General features: G+C 37.7%; 1 protein-coding gene and 1 long non-coding RNA gene across 2 annotated transcripts in view; one reads left to right on the top strand and one right to left on the bottom strand.

The window, feature by feature from the left end:
* LOC125171904 (uncharacterized) overlaps positions 1-12,863 on the top strand; it is a 38,270-nt gene extending 25,407 nt beyond the window's left edge. The window contains exon 5 of the long non-coding RNA XR_007154490.1: positions 12,440-12,863. This is a non-coding gene — a long non-coding RNA (uncharacterized LOC125171904). The remainder of the gene's footprint in view (positions 1-12,439) is intronic.
* Positions 9,884-26,884, bottom strand: part of SLC38A11 (solute carrier family 38 member 11) — a 56,351-nt gene continuing 39,350 nt past the window's right edge. Inside the window, exons 9-12 of the mRNA XM_047869143.1 lie at positions 26,522-26,683; positions 23,152-23,264; positions 20,182-20,313; positions 9,884-10,177 (exon numbers count right to left, since the gene is read on the bottom strand). Of these exons, the coding sequence (XP_047725099.1) occupies positions 9,884-10,177; positions 20,182-20,313; positions 23,152-23,264; positions 26,522-26,683 (701 nt within the window). The remainder of the gene's footprint in view (positions 10,178-20,181; positions 20,314-23,151; positions 23,265-26,521; positions 26,684-26,884) is intronic.

Genomic DNA, 26,884 nt, shown 5'->3' with positions numbered 1-26,884 from the left:
GGATGTGAGTTCAAGCCCAGCATTGGGCTCTGCGCTGGGTGTGAGGCCTATTTAAAAAAAAAAAAAAGGTTAAATCACTTTCTTACATGAATAAGGACAAAGTTGAGATTCATCCTTCTAACTTTGGACCCAGACTTCCTGCCTTCTCATGCTGATGACTGAGGAAACCCAGGTGGCTGCCACTTAGATAAGGGCTTTTTGTGGCTCACCCTTGTAGTCAAGAGTTCTTGCAGTTAGAATGAGAAATATTCTCCATTCTCTGAATACCAGACCCTCCCTGAATTTAAATTAAATTATATTACTCAGTTATTGTTTGCTTCAAAATAGAGCATACTTTTTTCGTTATTTATTTATTTATTTAATTAATTTATTTTGAGAAAAAGAGAGAGAGCACTCCTGCACTAGGGAGGGAGGGGCAGAGAGAGAGGCAAAGAGAGCATCCTAAGCAGGCTCCACGCTGTCAGCACAGAGCCAGACACAGGCTTGATCCCAGGAACTGTGAGATCCCATGAACTGTGAGCTGAAATCAAGAGTCAGCCAACTAACCAACTGGGCCACCCAGGTGCCCCTCCCTAAGTTTTCAATGTTAACAAAGTGGGGTGCTTGGGTGACGCAGTCGGTTAAGCATCTGACTTTGTCTCAGGTCATGATCTCGTGGTTCACGAGTTCAAGCCCCACATCGGGTTCTGTGCTAACAGCTCAGAGCCTGGAGCCTTCTTTGGATTCTGTGTCTCCCTCTCTCTTTGCCCCTCCCCTGCTCGCGCTCAGTCTCTCTCTCTCTCTCAAAAATAAAAACGTTAAAAATGTTAAAAAAATGTTAAAGTAAATACAGGTACATCTTTATTAAAGAAAAATGTATTTTAAGCTGTTCTTCATTGGAGAATGTGTCTTAAGATAGTGAATATTTTGTTTCATCAAACATTTAATCTAGAAGTGACATAAGGAATATTTTTGGTGACTTTCATACATTTATCTCTTAAGTTATCCTCTCCATGCATTTAAATATAATTGCTATGTTCAGGCTTTAAATATTTAATGCAGTGGTAATCCTTTCTGCTCTCTACCTCCCAGATATGACCATAAATTCAAAGCACATTCCCATGGTAGAAACTTTCTGACTTATTCATTAGGGCTTTTTACACACAAGCTAGAAGTCAACAGGATGCCTTAAAAATTTTCATTTGTAATATTGTTTCTATCATAGTTAAAAAGAAATTGCAATTTTTATCTAAAGAAAAGGTATGACTAGTTTGTTTCAATTTTAGACAATGTTGGGAAAAAAACCTCATTTTTGATTGCATGACTGGGAGAAAACACAATACACAGAAATGGGCTTTAGTGTTATAGCCACGGATCATGATTTACAGTCACTTTTCCTCCCCAAACCCCAAGAAATGTGTTACCACAATTCTGAGTAATGGAAGCCCTTGTTTGGGCATAACAGATTCTCCAGGGGTTGTTTTTCTCTTTAACTAATTTTCCTAGTGGATTCTGATGAGCCCCCCTCCCAAAAGACAAGGCCTGGTACATTAGTGCTTCTCAAACTTGGACATGAACAACCTTGGGCTGTTACAATGCAGATGCTGCTTCAGTCCGTTTGAAGTGGAGCCTGAAATGCTGTATTTCTAAAGAGCTCACATGTAATGCCCATGCTGCTGATCCATAAACCATACTTCTCAGGGCAAAGCAGTATAACCACCTCATAGTTCTTAATCAACAGTAGATACTGCACATCTGTGAACCCCATTATGGGCTTAATACATTTGTGTTTATCTTGTCTGTGATTGGGTTCTATTCTGCTTTTATGGAACTTCCTTCAATCAAAGGGGGGCAATTAAAGAACTTATGGATCTATTTGCCACAATTATTAAGCATTCTGTGTAGTGTTTCCTGCAAATATCTTTCTTGTAAGTGGAAAATCGGGAACGGTGACAAGAAGGAAGAGAATGAGAACGGTTTTTGCATGCTGGTCAGCAATGGCAGCAATAATCTGTACATTGACCTAATGGTAGAATAAGTGAAGTTGCTGACGAACTGCTCTAACTTCCTGTGAGCTCCCATCCTTCAGTGGGACCTGATCCCTAGAAATGTGGTGCTTAGGTGCTGTTCCATATCTGGTTTATTGTCTCCAGGTTGTCCTCCCTTCAAAACTAGCTCTCATGGTTCAATTCGTAAGTTTTTTTTTTTTAAACAATTATTTTGTACAGGGTGGTCTAAGCACTGAAAAGGAATCAAAGGATTGCCACTCTTAATCTGTTTAATACTTATCTAGAAAAAAATTAAGCGAGTTGCAAAAATAAATAATGAAAAATTTCAAGAACAGCTCTGTATTTTATTTCATCAGAGAACACAAGGGAGTACCTAGAGGCTCAGCATTAGAGGACACCTTGACAAGAAGATCATCAAGTTCAGTTTTTATTCAGCAGTGAACTGCCCCTATGACATTACAGGCAATTGTTTTTCCAGCCTCCAAGTTGTCTCAGTCACAGAAGGCTCACCAAGTCCCAGAGTAGCCCATGCCAACATTAGTGAACTCTTAATTATTAGAAAGTTCTAATTTACACTGGATTGTTCCTTCTATTAACCATCAGATATATACCCTTAGTTTTGCAGAAGAAGAAAAGCTATGGTCTGGTGGAGAAGACTGGGAAGACTTTTCAGAAGAGGAGGCATTTGAGAAAAATCTGAAGTTCTGCTGGAATTTAGGGAGGTGGAGAGAAGTGTGGAGGGCAGCATTCTCATGAGCTACCCTTAAAGTTTAGAGCTACTCTTCCAGTTGTTATTCTGGATCCTTTCACTTATCCCCAGTGTTAAGGAATGACTCTGTTCTAAACACTGAAAAGCCATCAACAATATGTCAGATGCCTTGGTATCATTTCATGGAAGATATTTGAGAAAATGAATAGAGAAACTTTTCAGATTTTCCTCACTTATAAAGCAGATGATTATCCACCCACTACTGCTAGGCCTGCTCTAATGTAATTCTGAAAGGCCAGATTTATCCAGAGTGTAAAGGAAGTGGGCAGACACACAGCTGTTGTTTGGAGAATAGTACTGGTGTTGAGGTGAAAAATTACAATGGCTGAAGACACGAAGTAGAGGCCTTCAGGGGGAACAACTTTAAGCCATGTGGGTTAACTTTGTTGGGAAACCATAGTGGTCAACCTTCTGTTACCCATTTGGATAGACAGCTCCTATTTAAAGCCATGAACCCACATTTGAATTTTATGCAAGGCAGAAGTCTTCTGGGCTTCTCTTTTTATGGAGAGCAAAGTCACCAGAAATGCAATTCAGAATATAAATCACAGGGTACGTATACATAAGGAAATGTCTGCTTTAAAAGGTCAGATTGTCTTCTAGAATAAAGAGACTCTCCCATTGTGTTTATCCAATCAAGCAGCCCCTTCTATAAAACCCAGGGTTTTCTAAGCCCTATTTTTCCAAACGTTTAAAGGTAATTTCCTTCCCTTGTCTATTCTTACAACTTTTTAAATAAACCTAAATTCATTCTAAAGTGCACTGAGACACAGAGCACATAAAACCCAAGGTCATATTACTCAACTTCCAGCTTATCTACATTTTGTACAAGGAGGAACAATAGTTAAAAGTTGTAACTTGGAAAATTCTCTTTAAGACTTTACAAGAATGCAAACTTGTGTAAGAAAAGTCAGAAGTCCTCCAAAGACTGCTGTTCTGGGATAAAGTAATTTTTCTTTGCTTTGTGTGTGTGTGTGTGTGTGTGTGTGTGTGTGTGTGTGTATGCTTTATTCTTTTCTCCTTCAGAACGTAAAGATTAAAGAACAATGTTGTTTTGCAATGGGACCTGGCTCTAAGAAGCCTGGGCTGGGTTTGTTTTTCTGGAATTGGCCTTGTCCTCTGGCAAAACAAAATTTAAAAATGATAAATACACAGCTGCCACTGTCTTGGATATAAACATTTCTAAAGCCTTTCAAACTTAAAACTCAAACTGATAGTTGCCCAAAGTGTTCTTAAATTTTGCCTGTGTTCCTAAACCATCTCTTGTTTTCAGTGCCCTATACAATTACTGAGCTATTTGCTGAGATTAGGCAAGGTGATAATTGTACCTAAATCATAAACATGTTTGGTTTAAAATTTTGACACTTAGTTGTTGTTGCCCTGATGACAGAGCAAACATGCAGAATGGATGAGAGACACCATGAGGAATAATATTAAATATTAAATTTAGGAATAATATTAAATAAAGGGATTAATGTAAGTTTTCTTGATGGGTTATAAAATGGAGGTAGATATGTATAAACTAGATAAATTCAAATCATTAAATATTTATCAGGCATGAGTAAAAAATGAGCATACACTGGCAAAAAAAGAAAACTAAATGTGACATGGTCTTAGGTTTTAAAGAGCTTATAATTAAGAAAGATATAAGTAAATGTTTACTTAGCTGTCAAAAACGAGTGAAAAGATGTGCTGATTGGTATTTACTTGAAGAGTCCTTTTATGACTATCCCAAATAATTTCTCTGTAGGTTCTGTGCATAATAAAGCAAAACAAGAAACCCAACTCAATTATTTAAACCAGCTTGGTAGATGAATGACTACATCACATTAAAATGCTACTTTACTTTATATGACAATCATTATAGCCGGAAAAAATTCAATAAAATAATACGTATGGTATAACTAACCATTTTCCCTTTTACGCCATCAATCTCACTTCAAATACTTGTGTTTACTATATTCAAGTCTCCTTGCCATGAGATATGAAGAATAAAAAGAAGCTTTAAAGCACACTGTTGGTCCTCAAGGAGCTTTTAGTCTGGTTAGACAGAGAGAGGGGCTTTCCTCATGCAACATAAGTACAAGAATCACAGAATTCCAAAGGAGGAAGAACTGATTTGCAGCTAAAGTTGTCAGGTATAGAACAGGGAGAAGATCAAAGAATTGATAGAATTTTGATGAGAGGGAGGGGTTGAATATTCAGGTGAGAGAATGCCAAGAATTTAGGGGCAAAAGTGGCAAAGAGCAATTTTAGTTAAAGGAATGTGTTAGTTATGTTAGACTAAAGAGTCCCTTCCTGTGGTTCATGGAACAAAAGACCAGAATGCCATGTTGAGGCCATATTATGAAAGTATTGAATACAGGCTGGAGTTTGGAGTTTGTACTTTATTCTATAAGCACAAGAGTTTCATGGAAAGATTTTGAGCAAGTGGTGTTATTAAACATCAGTTTAATAATGTCAGTTTCATACGATGCTTCTCAGAGTGATCACCTTGAATGGAAAAGAAACCACAGGCAAATACTTAAGAAGCTGTGGCATTAGTCTAGTGTGAGTTGATAAGGATCAGAATCCAGAATCAGGTGGAAGTTAGAAATGGACAGACTAAATCTGTGTGTGTGTGTGTGTGTTTTCATAGAGCACTTAGCATATTTTTATAAATGAATAATATAATAAAAACTCAAAAACTAAATTTACCGATAATCTTTATTGTGGATGAGCAAACATTAGTGGAATGATTATTAAAAGTGTCCTATACAACACTACTACAGGAATTCTTTATCTGCATGATGTTATGAGTCCAGCCCAGTTATACTCGTGTTCCCTATGTAATTTTCCAAGTAAGACATTCCACTGAGAGTTTAGTCCTAGGAAAACTTGGTGTACTTTCAAGGAACTGGAATATGTCTTTCCTTCTTTTCTTCCTATGAAGCTCAGGCAACCTTCTCTGAATGCCTGTAGGCTCCACACCAGGCTTTCAGCTTAACCACTGCAGCTGTGTTGACTTTAGACTGTAATCTCTGTTTTCTTCTTTGTTGTTAACTCTCCTCCCCTCTCTTGTCATTACTCTTCACTAATCTTACAGTCTTGGTTTCTCCTCTTCCCTCTGTAAGCTTCTCTAAATGATTTTTCAAAGAAACAAAGGATAAGGACATTTAATATGTGCCAGTAGCTTTCCTCCCTCTGTCTCTAGCCTCAGTGTTCTCCCTGAGCTCCAGCACAGCATTTCTACTTCTTGCCTGTATTTTGCCCAGCCTCTAAACAGATGGTACCATCTAGCATCTCTCTTATGTCCAACCTCCAACAATATTCAAATGTGATCTTTGAACCAACAGCAGCAGCACCACCTGGGAACTTTTCAGAAATGCACATTCTCAGGCCTCACCCCAGAGCACTGAACCAGAAACTCTGAAGGTGGGTCCCGGCAATCTGTGTTTCAATTAGTCCTCCAAGGGATTCAGACACATGTTAAAGTTTGAGAACCACTGTTCCAGAGAATATGCTCTTTTCTCTGTCCCAGTCTATGTGGTTCCCTAACTCATGGTGTCTCTCATCCATTCTGCATGTTTGCTCTGTCATCAGGGCAAATTCTTTATACACTTTTCAGAATAAGTATAAATTCCTAAAGAAGCTTATCTGATTGGTGTAGCTAATTATTGCCCTTACCACAGTTAGTATTTATGAGCACCCCACCCCAAGATCACTGGCTGGCCCATGCTTGAGCCACTCTTGGGTTACCTGTCAGTGGCCAGCTCAGCTAAAAAAACAAAACAAAAAACAAAGCAAAACAAAACTGAACCCAAACCAGACTAATACTGTTTTCCTGAGAAGATGGCAGCAGATACACCAGAAAGAGGACCGATTCTGTCCAATAAATTAATCTTTAATTAAACTGATATAAGCAGTATGTCTTCAGCAGAGGACTAGTGGGGATTTTCTTAGTTGCATAACCTGGATTTCAGGGTCCTTTTAGGAAAGACAAGAGGCAACCATTACAGCTTGACACCATTGGAGATAGAGGCAAGGAGGTCTCCCTGCTGATACTTGAAGATGGTTCAAGTTAGCTTGAGATGAAAGATCCTATTATAAATTGTAACATGGACAAGGACCCAATTCACAAATTACACAGGTGCCATCCAATCTGTACTCTTAAAGGAAATGTATTACTAGATGTTTACATTAGTGTGTCAATATACTATTCCCTTTATTTCTTAAATGAAGAAACACTTTGTAATTCCAATTATAGTGATAACCTGAGAAATTGGTTTAAAGTCCTCAAGTTGCTGTATTAGGGGCAACAAGTAGCAAGGAGGGAATGAGTTTAAGTAGAAATCTCTCATTAAATTGAGGTAGAAAATAGAAGGGGGCAAGTTCTCAAAGTTTTGCATGGTAGCAAACTAAAGAAACAGGTAAGTATTCTTGCAAATAGAATATTTGCAATAAAAAATAATTGCAATAAATAATTTCAAATAAATTTATTTATAATTTCAATATAATATATTGCATATATATTGCATATATATTGCAATATAATAATTGCAAAAAATAATTGCAATAAAAAATAGATGTGTTTCAAAGATTTATTCTATCATAATTTGAAAGATGTAGTGGGGCGCCTGGGTGGCTCAGATGGTTAAAGCGGCCGATTTTGGCTCAGGTTATGATCTCACGGTTCACAAGTTCAAGCCCAGCGTCGGGCTCTGTGCTGATAGCTCAGAGCCTGGAGCCTGCTTCAGATTCTGTTTCTCCGTCTCCCTCTGGCCTCCCCTGCTCATCCTCTGTCTCTGTCTCTCTCTCAAAAATAAATGGAAAAAAAAAACATTAAAACAAAAAAGAAAGATGTAGCTATAACTGGGATCAGGGCAGTTTTGTTCTACATTTGATTAGGAATAAAAATAAAACAAAAACAAAACAAAACAGAAAAAATATTGATTAGGCATTAATGCGATACTCAGTTCCTATCAGGAGGGTTTTTTTGTTTTTGGGTTTTTTTGTAACCTACTTGAAGAATCAAGGTTAATTTAACTTTTGGTATCTGAAGCAATACCCAAACTACAAGATAATAGATGGTTAAGTGCTAAATTACATTATCCTTGATGTGTTTCTCTTTGTACACTCTTGGAATCTCATCTCTTCTGACTTTATCTAAAAACTATGTAGGTCAGTGTTTCTCAGTCTTGAGTAATGCAGAGATAGACTGTTGTAAAAATTTTTTACATTCCCTCAGTATGGAATCAAAGTATTTTTATTTTATTTTTTTACCAAAACATGTATCAATCTAAAAATAGGCACATACCACTTAACCTTGTGATTCTTAAACAACTATGAAACACAAATCCACAAGTCAACTACAGAAAAGCTATACAGCCCATAGCATTTAAACTAATTGAGGGGCATGGATAATGTTTTATTGAAGCGAAAATCATACTCCAAGCCTGAGCACGGTTTTGCCTAAGGTACAGCTTTCTTTGCTATCCACAGGTCTTAGTCTGAATCACATGATGACTCAGCTCTCACCTCTTTATTCAAACTACTGTGAAACTATCCGTTATATACTTCCTGTGGGTTTTTGTTTTGTTTTGTGTTTTGTTCTTTTTTGTTTTTTGACTGTGATTTGTACAAACACATCGGGTATTAACTCTGCTTGTGGTATTTTCTGTTTGGCAATAGTTAATAAAGTGCCATGTATTGTCAACTTGAAATACAAATTAAAAAGTGAGAAATAAAATTTGGGGCGATTTGGTGTAGGGTGGCCAAATTTTGTTTGACTACTTTTAAAAGATTGTCATAGATTTGAAGATACGAAATCCTCATGAAAAGATATTTTAAAATCCTCATTAAAAACTGAGGGCAGCTGTGGAGGACACAGCTGTGCCTACCAGTTCCCCTACAAGGAAGCATGTGATGCCCCAGCCACCAAAAGACAGCACCCAACTCTCAGTTCCTGTAGGGTTTGTTCAGCTGCCAAGAGCTTCCCAGTCCACGGGCTCGTCCTCCACGAGTGCCCACATTCAAGGACCGATGGAGGCAGTGGTATTACAACTTGGCTATTTCACCTGAACAGAGACAAGTCTTGAAGGGCCACAGATGCTCTAGTTTCCCCATGGACTTGGCTGAGGCTTTGTTGGCCTGTGCTACAGTTCCATCTTGCCCTCCCGATGCTGCATTCCTCCTCTCTCCTGTTAGTGATGATCCTTAATAAATACCCTGCATGCCAAACTCCATTTCAGTGTCTAGTCAGGAAAATCCAGTCAACAAGCACTCTTGAGAATCTCCCTGAGGATCACTGAGGAGTAAGAAAACCTCTTCCGTAGCCCCGATTCTTCTTGCAAGGGTCTAGTCTCCGATTTCAGCTTCCAGTTGTATACTCTCACCAGTACTTGAAATCAACGGGTCCAAAGCTGACACATAACCCATCTCTTGGGCTTGTGCCTCAGAGAAACTTGTGGATTCCCCCCCGCCCAGCTTTATAATCTATTTAATGGCACTACCATTGTATTCCCACAGGATCCAAACTTGAGAGGTAATGTTTATTCCTCACACATCTTGCTCTGTACAGTCTATTATTCATGCTTCTTAACACAGGAAGAACTTTACTCACTTCTCCAGGGATTCACTCCCTTCTAAACAAGGGATGCTGTTGAAATTATAATGGAAACGTTCACTTTGCTCTTGGGATATCTGTTCCCTTCAGTAGTTTTCACTTTCCTTTCTCTTCAATTCCGTAAACTTTAAAACACACAACAATTTTTTCTTGTAAAGGATATGTATGCAAAATTCCAACCCACAATCATCTACTTATTTTGGAATGCAATATGTTGGCTCCCCTATCAAATGCAAGAATGATGCTTCGAGAGGATGGCAGCAAGTGCCAAGGCCTTCACTTTTCCTCCTGCAATTAAGATTAGTGCAGCAGAGTCATTAAAAATTTTTTTATTTTGTTTAAAATAAAATAATAAAATACAATTTTCTTTTCTTCTTTATCTTTTATATTGGTCTAAAGACTAAAGAAAACCAAATCTTGATAAATGCCAAAATGATAATTTTGTAATACATGGACTAAAAACGTGTGAATGTTACAGTTTAGAAGTCTATGAAAACATACATACTTTTTAAAGTAGTCAACTCATTGAAAGATACTGATATTTAAAATGGAAGGTTGTGCTGTCAGTTGAAAATGAGAACCTGAGATGTTTGTGAAGGAGGAATTGTCAGGAAAGCAGTAGAACATTTCCTGCCCATGGGTGCAATCTTGAGGATTTGTGATGGCCATGACGAACCCAACAACCATCACCACAGCACCGACAGGAAGCATGACACAGGCCATAATCTTATCTGAGTGTGTCCTCGGTTCTTCAGAGAGTTTCAGATAGCATGCTGATGGAATGATAAAAATTAGTGGAGCTGCACAGAGCACACCCTGCATATTGAAAACAAGAAATAACAATATGTTACTGAACGGAACATTCCTTGGATTTAAAAAACATTTACAAAATGTATTTGTCATTGTACATATTAAAAGTTTAATAGGTTTATTTGAATCAAACAAAGGAAAGAAAAATAATCCAAGGGAGACTTAGGAATAGGTTTTCCCCTTTCTGATAATGTATTTACAAATGAGAATAGTAAAATAACATAATAGTATATCAGACTAAGAAAAACATGATCAGAAAATAATAATTTCGAAAATAAAGCAGATGGCAAGGTCAATTTCTGGCAAACTCTTGAAACATCCCATGTTTTCAGTCACATCATATTTCCTTATACTCATTATCTCAAATTACTAAGTACCTACTATGCTGTTCAAATATGAGAGGTCTATTTGTCATTTGTGTACAAGAGGGAACTATTGGGAAGTGTGTAGGGGACATTATCTTTCCTCTTTTTTCATTGTGTTATGAAAGTAGGTGCCCCTTGGAATAAAAAAAGATAACTATCACCCGAGGGCACTTAACATGAAATAACATTTCTAAATTCTCTTTCAAGTAAAACCAAACACGTTAATTACTCTAGAAAATTGACAGAACTAAATGACTATGACTCATTCACCCTCCCCCACATTAGCTTATGGGTAAGTCCAACCTGAGGGGGCATGTCAGATTGAAAATTATGGGCAGTAGTGTTGTCTATTATAAAAATACCAAGAGTTATTGACTTAAAAGAAAAGATACTTTCCCCTTGAGGCTAAATATGCACTAGACACTAACACATGAAATAATGTTAAAATTTAATGCATTTTAGGCAATATAGAGATTTTAAATTATATTAAATGTGAATTATATAGTAAACAAAATATAACACATATTACTAAGACATAACAAATATAATTACACAACAAATGATACTCTCTTTAAAATTTTTTTTTTAACATTTATTTATTTTTGAGAGAGACAGAACATGAGTGGGGGAGGGGCAGAGAGAGAGGGAGACACAGAATCCGAAGCAGGCTCCAGGCTCTGAGCTGTTAGCACAGAGCCCCAGGTGGGGCTTGAACCCACAAACCATGAGATCATGACCTGAGCTGAAGTCAGATGCCTAACCGACTGAGCCACCCAGGCGCACCACAAATGACATTCTCTTAAGCCATAAAACACAACTTTTAAAAACACACTCAATAGCAAATATGGTATTGGTTTAGAATTAAAAGCAAGCTTTCCTTAAAATATGTTTTGCTATATTTGAAACAGTTATAATGGAAATTTGTAAATATACAGAAAAGTAGAAAGAATAGTATAATGAAACCCTATATACCTATCACCTATGGTTTGACACATGATTTTCTCCAGGGAAAAATCACAGAAAACTGATTTTGAAGCTGGATGATGTAAAAACAGATTATACCTTAAAACAGTTTTAGAAGAAATATTTTCTCAATATTATCATTTACTAAAATTACTATTATACTAAGTACCATCCTCATACCAGAAATATTACGACTGTGATTCCAAAACTATAACTTTTTTTTTATTTTTTACAAAACAGAAGTGCAGAGAAATGAGACTATTCAGGCAGTATCTAAAAATTTGGAGATTAAGAGGGACCACACTTCATGGAAAATACGTCTACAGTCAGAGATAAAGAATGAGAAAAGAGCGCCAAATTGTATTCTTTTTCTTTTCTAATGTTTATATATTTATTTGGAGGGAGAGAGAGAGAGAGAGACTGAGCATGAGCTGTGGAGGGGCAAAGGGAGAGGGAGAGAGAGAATCCCAAGCAGGTTCCACACTCAGCACAGAGCCCAAGGCAGGGCTCAATCTCACAAACCATGAGATCATGACCTGAGCCGAAAGCAAGAGTTGGATGCATAACCAACTGAGCCACCCAGGCGCCCCCCCCCCCCCACATTGTATTCTAATACAAAATATAAGGACATTGTAATTTTGTCATTCATAGAACCTGCATAAAAATAAGTACCTACCAAGGTACACAGATATAAAGAATTAGTTTGCATTTGGCAAGAATTGAATGGATTATGGATTCCTTAGGCTGTATCATAACACTTGAAACTGAAAATGTTTTTAAGTTATGAAAAATACTGTAGAACCCAGTCTGTGTTTATGATAATTATTACCCTTTGGTTTCTTTGAAAAAAAATTGAAAACAATGAAAAAGTAATTAAGATATAAATATATGTATGTGGGTATCGGGATGTGTATATGTACAGAGTCTCTTCTCTTTACAGGAACAAACGGGGAATGCCAATTCATCTGGAACTTCAGAGTGTTGAGAGTACTATCAGGATGAAAACTGCCACCAGCTGCTGCTAAGAAGCTGTCATCAGTCAGCATTTTGGGACTCTTCCAAACCTAACTTGCTGGGCAGTCCAAAGCAATGGGTGTTCTGTTTATGTTATAATTCTTAAGAGTTGAGAAAGTAGCAATTAGTGGGAAAACTATATAGCTGATGTTTGTACTGGAAGAAGTCCAGTTGGGTATCTTGTCTAGATAACAGTTAACTTTCTTAATATTTGAAAGCTCAGTCTTGCTAGAGGTTGTTGTTAGGACCCAAGACCATCAGTAGAATTACAGAGTGGTTCCATCTGCTCTATTCCCTGTAAATTCGTCCAGCTTCTTTGATCTATTTAATATAGCCTTGTGTGAGCTATACACCACTGGCTTTGGAATAACTTTTGGAACTGCTTGACAGGATGTAAATATCATAACTGTTCGTTAAGGGAGAATAAGAGGCACCTAGATGGCTCAGTTGGTTAAGTGTCCGAGTCTTGATTTTGACTCGGGTTGTGATCTCACGGTTAGTGAGTTTGAGCCCCATGTTGGGCTCTGCGCTGATAGCATAGAGACTGCTTGGGATTCTGTCTGTCTCTCTTCAAGGGAAAATAAAATACAGCCTTATTTATAAAGGCAGGGCAGCACTATCCTTTGATAATGACACAACTGACGCCAGGGCATTCTGGAGTTTGCTAAAGAAAATGACAGAAGGTGTTGATGATTTTCACTGGCAATTCAAATTGGAAAAGTATCTAAGTTTTCCTACCAGAATAGAAACCTCTCAAATGATGCAAGAAAGCTGAAAACTAAACAAAAGAATGCTTATACGTCTTCTGAATTTCTACTTCATAATCAACTTGGACTCATGAAATGTATTCCTATACCTTAAAGAGAAATTCTCTCTAGCTCAGGAGGTCTTTGGCAGCTCCGACTATGCCTTGCTCACCCTGATGACTGTATCTCTCCACGTTGGCTCTCACTGGGTAATTGGCTTGCTTGCTTCCTTCTCCTTTAAGCTGTACACAGTGCTTGTTGGGCTGGTTACTCTGGCCACAGGCCCCAGCTGCTTCATCTTTTCTCTTTGTACTGCTGCAAGTAGAAACCCATAGGGCCCAATTACTGCAGATACCTCTTTTCTCTAATAGCAACATCAGTGCCAAGAAGCTGGATTTTTATTACCAAGAATGGGACTTATATTTATTTTATTTGCTTCTAAAATGAATCCTTTAAAATTGAGGGTGCATTTCCTTTGGAAAATATGTCATTATTGTCTACTGCCATAAAAACAATGTAATAAAAGGGAAGCTAAGCTCTAAATAGGGTTTTGCTTTTTATTAAATAACTAATATAACCCCAAATAATTTATCCTCTATTATTTTAGTTACAGTAACAGCATTTCCCTAAATTTGCAAACCGAAGGTTTGATTCTATTACATTATCTATCAGTGAAGATCATTAGTCTACTTAGTGATGATTCAGAAGCCACAGTAGAATTCTTAAAGTACAATTATTAACTAAGATAAAAGATATTAGTGAAACATCAATTTAGATGAAAACTTTCAGTCCCATTTTATTTCATCTGGTATTTATTTTAGCCCGTTATTAAAGTCTAACCATATATATATATTATGGATTACTCTTAACCTCACTTATAGGTAAATTCAGTGCATCGATTTTTAACTTAAAAAATGGATAGAGTGGGGTGCCTGGGTGGCTCAGTCGGTTGAGCGTCTGACTTCGGCTCAGGTCATGATCTCACAGATAGTGGGTTCGAGCCCCGCACCGGGCTCTGAGCTGTCAGCACAGAGCCCAGAGCCTGCTTCAGATTCTGTCTCTCACTCTCTCCCTGCCCTTCCCCTGCTCATACTCTGTGTGTGTCTCTCTCTCAAATATAAATAAACATTTAAATTTTTTTAAAAAAATTAAAAAAGTGGACAGAGAAATGAACTTGATTTTACGTAATTTAAAGGAAATTTTTTTATTCTTTTTTTTTTTTGATTTTTTTTTAAACGTTTATTTTTGAGACAGAGAGAGACAGAGCATGAACGGGGGAGGGGCAGAGAGAGAGGGAGACAGAATCGGAAGCAGGCTCCAGGCTCTGAGCCATCAGCCCAGAGCCTGACACGGGGCTCGAACTCACGGACCGCGAGATCGTGACCTGGCTGAAGTCGGACGCTTAACCGACTGCGCCACCCAGGCGCCCCTAAAGGAAATTTTTTTAAAAAATGTGGACTACAGAGTCTGAAAGCCTGTGTTCAAATTTAGATTCTGCACTTACAACTAGTGTGAACGATTAAAAAAAATTTTTTTTCATGTTTATTTTTTGAGAGAGAGAGAGAGACAGAGCATGAGCAGAGGAGGGGCAGAGAGAGAGAGGGCGACACAGAATCTGAAGCAGGCTCCAGGCTCCAAGCTGTCGGCACAGATCCCGATGCGGGGCTCGAACTCACGGACTGCGAGATCATGACCTGAGCCAAAGTCAGATGCCTAACTGACTGAGCCATCCAGGCACCCCTGATGATTTAATTACTCTATTTAATCACTCTGTGCCTCAGTTTCTTCATCTGTAAAACTAATACAGATCAAGGAAGATAATGCATGCAAAACACTTTGTACGGAGTAAATAATCAGTACATATTAGCTCACACTGTCATTCGGAAGTGAAACACAGCATACTTGAGGTACTTCCAGTGTTGCATGGTCCAGCCTACATTAGTTATTGAGAGAAATAACACCTCATCTGGCTCTATTAAACATGACAAATGTCCACACACAAGGGAGTTGAGTAAAGACCTGCACATGTTCTGCATGCCAAAAGACTTCTGTCGATTGAAAAAACATGTGCTCAGGTGATCTGTAAAAGAATGGAGATCCTCAATTTTATTACATTCTCACAAAATGCTTTATTTTTTTTTTTTTGCCCATCTCAGCTTTTCTTTTTTAAAATTTTTATTTAAATTTCAGTTAGTTAACAGAGTGTGATATTAGTTTCAGGTATACAATATAGTGATTCAACACTTCCATACATCACAGGTGATCATTACAGTAAGTGCCCTCCTTAATCTCCATAACCTATTTAACCCAATTCCCTGCCCGCCTCCCCTATGGTGACCATCAGTGTGTTCTCTATAGTTAAGTCTGTTTCTTGGTTTGTCTCCCTCTTTTTTCCTCTTTGCTTGTTTTGTTTCTTAAATTCCACATATGAGTGAAATCAGATGGTTTTTGTCTTTCTCTGACTTATTTCACTTAGCATTCTACTATCTAGCTGCATCCATGTCATTGCTAATGGCAAGATTACATTCTTTTTTATGGATACATAATATTCCATTGTATATGCATATCACATCTTCTTTATCCATTCATCAGTCGATGGACACTTGGGCTGTTTCCATAATTTGGCTATTGTAGATAATGCTGCTATAAACATTGGGGTGCATGAATCCCTTTGAATTAGTGTTTTTATATTCTTTAGGTAAATACCTAGTACTGTAATTGCTGGATCATAGGGTAGTTGTATTTTTTATGTTTTGAGGAACCTCCATATTATTTTCTAGAGAGGCTGAACCAGTTTCCACCAACAGTGCAAGAGGGTTACCCTTTCTCCACATTCTCGCCAACACCTGCTGTTTCCTGAGTTGTTAATTTTAGCCATTCTGACAGGTGTGAGGTGGTATCTCCTTGTAGTTTTGATTTGTATTTTCCTGATGATGTGTGAGGTTGAGCATCTTTTCAGGTGTCTGTTGGCCATCATTTATATGTCTTCTGCCCGTTTTTTAATAGTATTATTCATTTTTTGGGGTGTTGAGTTTTATAAGTTCTTTATATATGTTGGATATGAACCCTTTATCAGATATGCCATTTGCAAATATCTTCTCCCATTCTGTAGGCTGCCTTATAGTTCTGTTGATTGTTCCCTTCGCTGTGCAGAAGCATTTTATTTTGACGTAGTCCCAATAGTTTATTTTTGCTTTTGTTTCCCTTGCCTCAGGAGACATATTTAGAAAGAAGTTGCTATGGGAAATATCAAATAGGTTACTACCTGTGTTCCCCTCTAGGATTTTTATGGTTTCAACTCTCCCATTTAGGTCTTTAATCCAATATGAACTTATTTTTTTTGTTTGGTGTAAAAAAGTGGTCCAGTTTCATTCTTCTGCATATTGCTGTCCAGTTTTCCCAACAGCATTGGTTGAAGAGACTGTCTTTTTCCCATTGGATATTCTTTCCTGATTTGTCAAAGATTAATTGACCATATAGTTGTGGGTTCATTTCTTTAAAACTAGTGTAATTGTCTTGGGTTTAGTACATCATAACAGACAACTTAGCACTCTGCTTTAATTGTCTTTTTATGAATAACTATATGACCAGGTTTTTAAAAAGCTACAGATCTAGAATCATGCTTTAAATCTGTAAAACGTTTTCTAAAACCAGCTCAGATATTGACCTTATAATAGACATTCACCCAATATTCTTCTCTGATTATTCTGTAATACTAGAATTCTGTCTTAACTGCAAATAATTTTCAACATAAGTACAATAGGTACTCTTTAATGTAATTAAGTGCTTACAATTTTATTGTGCAAGTATCATGGAGATAAGCAATTAACAGAAAGTTATGGTCAAATTTACAAAAATAGATCATTACTAAAAAATCAATAATGTGTATATGCTTGCTTAACTTAAAGGGAACAGTTAGGCTATCAACATGTACTAAGTGATCAGGCAGTTGATAAACATATTTTTCATACCAAAATCCTACAATATTAAAAAAAGCCCACACACAACCAAATATGAATTCAAATGAGACATCTAACAAAGTAAGAAATAACAGACCTGGGGATCATTATGTTGATCATATCCTCAGCACAGATGAAAGATTAATGTCACTGTCAATACCATCATTTTTTGGTAACACTTAGTATCCTGGTGCTATGCTGGTGAATACCCCTTATGTTCAGGAATGATTGTAGAAATAGTTCCTGATCTGTGATCCCAAGGGGCAATATCCCATGCAGTAATTTGAGCACTGTGTTCTTAGTACTATGCCATATACTGTGGAGGATGGATGAAATAGCTAAGTATCATTCTTATCTTCAAAGAACTTACTCTCTGGTAGGGAAGGCAAGCTTACAGACAGTTTAAACAACACACGATACATGATAACAATACACAAATCAAGTTAGTGCATTAAGGTAGTAGTCATCCACTTACATAGATCATAGATCAAGGTTGGAACATAAAATGATTTTGAATGAACCTAATAGTCTTGGTTTATGCAAAATTGGGAAGTAGGTGAAAGTTACCTTTAATATTTGTGTATCTCTCCTATGAGCTTTCTTTCCATTGCTGGTGGGATAGATCATTCCCCAGGATCCTGTGGTTTTGAGAAGCTGCCTACTCCCTACTTTTCATATATTCTGCTATAAGAACATCCCCAGTAGTGTATTACTAACTGAATCCTCCACTGCTTTTGTCTGGAACTTCAAATCCAAATGGCATTTGGAGGGAACAGTGTCTTGCACAGACAATAATGCCTTCATCTATCCCTCAACTCTCAATAGAGTGAGTAAATAATGACTTGGGATTCCATCTGTACAAGTCCGCCCTCCTTGTGGTGCATAATTAATAAATGCCAAGTGGTGGGATTCTGAGCAGAAATTCCATAAGGATTGGAGAAGAGGAAGATTAATGACTCTAAAGTGGTAGATCCATTTCTATTCACTTCACATCAGGTGGCATCATTGTCCCAGCTCCACAAAGTAGAACCAAGGAGTCATTCTTGATGTGTCCCTCTATCCCTCTTTGTCACCAAATCCTGTCAATCTTTTCTTATAAATGTTTTCTGGGAATCCATCTACTTTCATTTCTCTTCTTCATGACTTATATAGTAGCTGAACTTTTCATGTTTAATTGTGAGATTGTATGCTCCGTGAAAGCATGGATCCTTTCTGATTTCCTCCCATCACTGTATTTCAATTATATAGGAATAATATATATTTGATCAACAAATACATGAATTAGAAGTTGCACTAGATCTTAAATCTTTGTGATATTTGGATGGAAATGAAAGGAAAATAATAATTATAGGAAAGAATATATATAAGCCAAAGGATGAAAGAAAGAATTAATATGGCTTACTCAGAGGCCCAAAATAAGATTGACTAGAGCTAAGGGTAGATTTGGGGAAGTAAATGGTAAATAACTTTCCACGGAAGGCATGGGGTCAGATTATAGAGGCAACAGAATTTATGCCTGCTCTGGTAGGAAAGTAGACATTTTTAAGCATTATTATGATACACTGGAAACAGAACTTAAATATGTGCTAGTTGAGGCAAAAAACCAGTATTAATTCAGATGTGGTATCACAAGCACCTAGATTTGGGAGATGGCAGTACAGATTACAAGGGAAAGGTCTAGAGAAGGAAAAAAAATATGTTAAAGGAAAAGAACTTGGGCTGTGGTAAGTGAATGTGGGGTATAACTCTTCATTCACACATATTTAATGAATCTCTCTAGACCTACTCTTACTTAACAAGGGAACTTCCAGATCCACGTAATATATAGTTATTTTAGTAATATTTTTTAAATGTGTATTTATTTTTGTGTGAGAGAGAGAGAGGATGCGAGAGAGCAAGCAAGGGGTAGAGAGTGAGCAGGAGAGAGAGAATCCCAAGCAGACTCTGCATTTTCAGTGCAGAGCTCGATATGGGGCTCAAACTCACAAACTATGAGATCATGACCTGAACCAAAGTCGGATGCTCAACCGACGGAGCCACCCAGGCCCCCTGGTAATGTTTATTTATTACAGAAAATTAAATATGAGGGGCGCGTGGGTGGCTCAGTGGGTTAAGCATCTGATTCGTGATATTGGCTCAGGTCATGATCTCACTGCCATGGGATTGAGCCCTGTGTCAGGCTCCGTGTGGAGACTGCTTAGGATTCTTTCTCTCTCTCTCTCTCTCTCTCTCTCTCTCTCTCTCTTTCTCTCTGTCTCTGCCCCACTCGTTCTCTCTCCCTCCCTCTCTCTAAGTAAATAGACATTTAAAAAAAAGAAAATAAAATATGAAAAAGTGCTCCAAACCAGGGTGTCTCAACCTCAGCACAACTGACACTTTGGATTGGGTAATTCTTTATGATGGGGGCTGTCCTGTGCATTGTTGCGTCTTTGGCAGCATCCCTAGACCTTGCCCAATAGATGCCAGTGGTACCCACATACCCAACTGAAACAACCAAAAATGTTTGCTGGGTAAGGAAAATTTCCCCCACTGGAGAACCACTGCTCTAAAAGTATATAGTCCTATAGGGGTGCATGGATGGCTCAATCGGTTAAGCATCTGATTCTTGATTTCAGCTCAGGTTGTGATTTCATGGTTTATGAGTTCAAGCCCCACATCAGGCTCTGTGCTGGCAGCATGGAGCCTCCTAGGGATTCTCTCTCTCCCTCTTTCTCTGCCCCTTCCCCACTCTCTCCCTCTGAAAATAAAAAAAAAATCAGTAAACGTTTAAAAAAGTATATAGTTCTATAAAGTAGACAATATCATCACTCTAATATTTATTATAACATAATGAACACATTTTCATTCCGTTTCAGAAAGTGCAACCTTTGTTAAGGAAAATAGAACCTTTGTTAAATGTAAACACTCTTTTTAAAGAGATTTTTATTTTTAGGATAGAAGGTGTAAATTTTAATTGTACTTACATTGAGCTCTAAAACTATTCCAAGGCAATCAATCAGCAATGACACAAGCATGGCTATGGTAACGATAACCACTGTTACAATAATGTGGAAGACCAATGAAAGATTCCCACCAAAAAACACATTGGCAACTACCTGCCAAATAAACACATTATTTAGAGAGGGATTCTCAGAGGCATGGAGGACTTATTAAGTAAGTATATCATATTATAGCATTTAGGACTATATAAAACACTACCAGTAAGGCAATCAATCAAATCTTAAGTCATATGAACATCCTATATTTTCTGAAGTACTTGCACACATATGCATACACATTTCAACAACAAATATTCTTTGTTGAATTATTATATAGGCAGTAGGTTATCTTACAGCCTCAGAACATGGTATAATAATGTATGAAAAAAACCTATTTCTTAAGTGTAAGAATGATGTTGGGAAGTTACCTTAAAAAGTATGAGTTCAATAAGGCTGCCACTAATAGAAACTACAGATGCTATTTAGATTATTTGAATGAAAGTAGATTGTAGAGATTCAACCCATCTAAAAAATCAAATAGTGATCAATTTATGACTGGATAAAATAATCAAATAGAATTTAGAACAGAAAGAGCTTTAGTTACTTAGATCCATCTTTCTTAGAGAGTAATTGGCTCTACAGCAATTCTGAAATATGCCTGTCTGACCTTGGCTTGAGATAGGGTTTGAAACATGGGTAGGATTTAGAGCAGAATTACAGACTGAGGCAACAATGTGAAAAGAGCAAAAGAGGTAAGAAGAACAGGAAAGATACCTATGGGAGACAAGGAGGAGACAGTCTGAACAGGGTTGACTCTGTGCAAGGGAACCTCTGAGACAAGAGTTGAAAATGGTAGAAGGTCAGATGCTAGAAATTCTTTTTGTTTAAATTTTTTTAAATGTTTATTTGTTTTTGAGACAGAGAGAGAGACAGAGCATGAGCAGAGGAAGGGGAGAGAGAGAGAGAGAGAAGGAGACACAGAATCTGAATCAGGCTCCAGGCTCTGAGCTGTCAGCACAAGCCCGACGCGGGGCTCAAACTTACGCACTGTGAGATCATGACCTGAGCCAAAGTCGGATGGATGCGTAACCGACTGAGCCACCCAGGCGCCCCTAGAAAGTCTTAATGAAGCCAACCCTCCAAGCTGTACTAAGTAATATTCCTAGATAAGTAGCATTCCCCACAGACTGGATACTGCCATAACTCTGCTAATAATTAATGGGGATACTAATAACTTTTACTTATTTATGGTTTTACAATTGGTAATGTTTTTCCAAATATTTAAAATTCATTCTTGTAGATGCCTCTGACAAAATTCTAAGAGTAGAAAGTGCAGCAGGCTAGTGAGAGACATTCATTAGGGGTCTGGGCGGGCTTTCTGGCATCCTTTTATGTGGCTGGCTACTTAACCTATGAATAGAAATGGCTTTGACTGTGTGTGTGTGTGTGTGTGTGTGTGTGTAGACAGAGGAGAGAGAAAAAGGAAGTGAATGAATGAAGTATATCTGAGGTTCCTCTGCCTCATATTTGCTACCATGGCAGAGATCTTGATTTAGTTCTGTCTTCCTGTCATGGCAGCTAGAGAGGAAACACAAGTTCCAAGTACTGAAGACATAAGCTGTGCAGGTGGATTGACTCAGATGGTCCATAAGCAGTTCACCAGAAACCACACGAGAATGTACCATCTGTTACTGCTGATCTAGAGATCAGATTTGAACCCAAAGTACTGGGCAGAAGCTAAAATAAAACCATTTCCTGCATCCAACAACAGCAAATACCTTACAGGCTCTTAGATTTTAAAAAATCTTCATAAAAGTAAAGTTCAGTATACTTCTCTCTTATATTCAAGTTGGAGAACGGGCTTGTGATTTACACACATTTGTAAGTGAGGACAAGTGCTAATTGTAAAGGACATACATAGTGCTTAATATTTCCTTATTCCATTTCCCTGAGCAGTTCCTTACCCCAGAAAAGGAGTAAGGTAGGCACTGGTCTTCCTCTAGAAGCCAGCCGATCAGTTAGTGTATTTAAAGCTCTGTGGCGTTTAGGCATTTCACTTCACACATTAGACCCATTCACATGGCGTACTGTGTAAACAGGCTCTAGGAATAGATCCTAAAACTAAGCCCTTTTCAGTGTGATTGCTGAAAGAACCACTGTGAAACAGGATCATGTTTTTCTGCTGACTCGTACAGTGGATTTTTCGCTGACTGTATAAGGGATTCCCAACAAGCCATGTCATCCAAGTTTACACAAAAAGAGTGAGTTCTTTTTTCACTTAATCATCCTTCACAAATCCATATATATATATATATATATATATATATATATAGTACAAATACATCACAAAAACATATATATGTAATATACCATCTCTATCATTTTACATGGTGTAAAATAGAGATAAATATACTTGGATAAATATATAAATGAAATATATCTGTAAAACTAATGGCTTAAATTGATTTTGGTTTTCCATGTACAGTAAGATATTTTAATTTTTTAAAAATAACACAACTGATCAAAATCTGTTCCAAGGTGCCTGAATACATGTTGACTTCTAAAACAATCTTAGCAAAAGGACAATTCTGTAAAACATGTTTTAAATCTCAGTACTTGATATCTCTGTAAGAATGTTTTTAAGGAAAAACAACTTAGTTTGGCCCTATTAAAGGCTGGCATTCATTTCGGAATGCAGTTGTATAAATATTTATACTTATGCTAATATAAACTAAACCACCAAACGTGATCTTCAAATCCAATTTTAGAAAAAAATAACTTGTAAGCATTTGAGTATGAAATTCTCTTCACACTGGTTGAAAAAGAAAATTTTATAACTTCTATTCCTCATCGTGCACTTGCAAATTTGCAGAATTAAATTATTTACAAGTCTTCCTGAATTAAATGTAGTAGAGGGATCAACTAGATAAAGTGTTGGAAAGGAACTGTGCTTACCTCTCTAGTCACAAAGCATTCAATTGGGTACGTTAAAATGACAGTAACTCCATAACAGAACCTTCCAAATGTTACCAGGTCATCGTTTCTGCAATAGTTTTCGAATAAGTCTCCTAAAGAATAATATAAAATAGATTTATTTCGACTGAATATTTGAGATAAACACCTAACAAATCAGATAATGGGTATTTATCATGTCAGTCAAGCTGCAGAAACTTCATTTAATCAATGGAACAGACTGCCAAGTCTAAATATAGCGTGTTTGCATTCGATAACTCTATAATTATCGACTGATATTAAAACTAGTACCTGTGCCAACTTGAAGATGATTTTATAACTAGTAGTTTTTCCCTTACTCTCATTGTTTGTTTTTAGTAGATGTGCCTTAAATTTGTATCAACATCTGAAAAATACTTTTATCCATTGTCTTCTGACACCTGAATCAACTCCCTAAATTCTTGTACACTGGTTTTATAAACTTGCTTCTGGTCTTTGTTTCTGGTAAATAAGTGACTTCGTTATTAAAAAAAAAAGTATGTTAAAATAAACAAATTTCCTTTTGAAATGTTATTCTTAGATCAAGGGCAATCCTGAAAGGAAGAGTAGACCAGTACATCTGGGGAGCTGAATTTCCTGTAGACCACGCTATAGGGTTCAATCACAAACCCCCTGTCACAGCAAGAATTTACCTTTCATGGTATCGGATCAACCTTGGTGTAAGAGCACTGATTTAAAAGTGTGGAAATATGGTTATTTCTGAGGAAAAGCATTATATTTAATTAGTTCCACACTAAACAATGGACCATGTACACACCTTGAACCAATTCTTTTTTTTAAATTTTTTTAATGTTTATATATTTTGAGAGAGACAGAGAGAGACAGAGAGAGACAGACAGCATGCACACGGGGGAGGGGCAGAGAGAAAGGGAGACACAGACGGAGCTGTCAGCACAGAGCCCAACACGGGGCTTGAACTCACGAACCGTGAGATGGTGACCTGAGCGGAAGTTGGACGCTTTAGCTGACTGAACCACCCAGGCGCCCCGGACCAATTCCTATTTCGACACTGTTTTTTCTCAGACATCTATGAAGAAATGGAGAGATCTAACGAGGGCCCAGAAGTCATGGTGGCAAAAAGCTTCTCAGAACTGAAACAAACAATATTTGGGCCTGTTCATTTCCTAAATATAACATGCTTACATTTTAAAATTTTGGTCACGTTTTCCAATTAGACTGAACAGGATATCAGATCAAAGTCACACGCTACCATACTGTTTAAAAAGAAAACAAAACTGTATTTCTGTCCTTTTTTTATTTTCTTTAAAAAGCTAAATGACTTGTCACTGCCAAGACTCTAATGACTCTTCTCCCCTCCTCCTGTCAATTAGAACAAATGCACATTCCTGTCTAGTGTCCCTTAGGGCAGAAGGGATTAAACCACAGAGCAGTCGTGGCAGAGGCCTGTTTCAAGGTTGACTGAAAAGGTTCCACCATTCTGAGAAAGAGGACTAAAAGTCCCTGTTTACTAATCTTCTCTACAAAATGGGCCCTGCCCCTTTTCAAAAGTGCCTAGAACGTCAAGAGCAACCTGCAGTCCTTAGTGCCTCACAAGCTGAAATTTATCTACTAAGAGGGAAAAGAAAGGAAGCACGCAGCGTGCACAGATAAGACCAGATTTGCCTAAAATGAAACAGCCTGAAGGAACAGTGTCAGCTTATTCCAGCTTGAGTCTAAGTGTATTTTCGGGAATTATAGCTAGGTTAAAAAAACACAAAAACCCAAACCCAAACCAACCTGTCAGCATTGTTATATAAAGATTTAATTATATCTAAGCAATTACCACTGATAACAACATTAGGAAGGTGTGACTAAGATAAAGGATTTATGTCTTACAGAGAAGGCATTTAAAAACCAAGGTTTTGTACAGACTGGAGCCTACAGGACATTCACCTTGGCAAATGATACAGCAACAGTGATATATGGCAATGTTCTGAAACACAATTTTTATCAGGATGTTCACGATCACTTTGTCACTGCACTCTAATGGCATATGCCTGTATTATATTTTTGATGGCACTGGAATTATACTAACCACTTTGTTTTGAAGGCATTTTTACTTTTTTTCATTATTTGAAAAATGCCCGCCTATCATCATAGTCACCAGTAACCTCTATTTGAAACAATGACCACTCACTCAAGACTACCTAGTGTCATCTGACAACTAAGGGAAGAGGGTCTGGAGGATAAGAGACAGCTTTTAATGGGTCACACTTGACCAAAATGGGGTAGACAGCAAGAGAGAATGGAAAGAAAATTGGACTGGGAGTCAGGAAACTTGTTTTCTACTTTGTCACCATCCAGCTTGGGCAAGTTCCTTCACCTCTTTGTGTTCTAAGCAGGGGGTAAAACTAGTTATTCCACTTACCTTCATAGGGTTGTTTCAAGGTCAAATGAGATAATAGACCTGCAAAAGCTGTGACATGTTTGAATCACAGCATTTAGCAGGCTGTCAGATTACCCTGGATATTACACTACACGGAGGGGTGAACGCACAGGTCAAAGGAAGCAGAAGAGAGAGCCATTCGGGTGTTGGGCCTGGGTGAACAGGGAAAAGAGAAGTAAATTCAGTGTGGAGTGGTGCCCTGAGGGAGGAGGGAAGGAGGGGAGGGGCTGGTTTTGTGTGAAAGATGATGTTCTGTGTTTAAGGTAAGAACAGGACAACTAAATAGGTAGGTCCTGCAGGCAAGAGACTGGAAATGAAAGGATAGGTCTGGACTAGAGTTTAAAACAAGGGCAATCTCCAGAGAATTTGTTCAGAGAAAAGAAGGCAACTTGCCTGAGCCAGTTAATGGAGGGGGTGGGTGGGGGGAGAAGGGGAAAGAAGGTAGGAAAAAGCAGAGAGCAATCACTCCGGGAGTAAAAAAAAATATGAACAGAGTGAATGATGATATGATGGTGCTCTTTCTCCTATGGGAGAAAAGACAGGATGTTCAGAACCGTTAAGTGACTCGCAGAGGTGCATGAGAATCAGAACCAAGAAGATTATTCACTTTGAAGAGCAGAAAGATACTGATATTTCTGAAAGTGAAGCTGCAGGGGGTAGTGGGGAGGGAAGCCAGAATTCAAGTGCTTTTAAATGAAAGCATGGAAGAAGAGAGAGAATGAACTACAGAAATAAGTTTAGCAGTTTAAAAGGGAGAGAATCACAAAACAGAAACAGTAGAGGCAGGAAGGTTGAGGAGAGAATGGGCAGAAGAGATTAGTGATACTTCGGAGTAGAACATTAGGTATAATTGTACCCAAAATGAGAAGTGACAGAACCACTCCATGTGAATAGCAAAATATGATGAGACTGAATCTCTCATTTTACCTTGGGTGTAGCCAGTAAATGTCAAGTATCCACATGTAGAAAAGAGAATACTGATCAATACAGAAGCCAAGGTGGAGACGTGGATGATGCGGGACCACTTAGCTACTGTGGGATCTTCCAAAGAACCATAAACTAAGAAGCAGTTATGGTGGCAAATAAATGCTGCAAAACAAAACAAACAAAACAAAATGAGCGTCATTAAAACAAACACTAAGGTTCTCTTTTTCTTCTGAAAATTCGGAGATGTATATGATTTTGGAATGCTACTGAAGTTCAAATACATTAATTTACTAGCTATGTCAGAAAATAACTTTCTAACGGCTTTAGGAATGAGAAATTTCACTCGCATTAGGCTTATGTAGT

The sequence above is a fragment of the Prionailurus viverrinus genome, chromosome C1, assembly GCF_022837055.1.
Source record: "Prionailurus viverrinus isolate Anna chromosome C1, UM_Priviv_1.0, whole genome shotgun sequence".
Lineage (NCBI taxonomy): Eukaryota > Metazoa > Chordata > Mammalia > Carnivora > Felidae > Prionailurus > Prionailurus viverrinus.
Note: the sequence above shows the minus strand (reverse complement) of the source record. Positions and strands in the feature narration are given on the sequence as shown.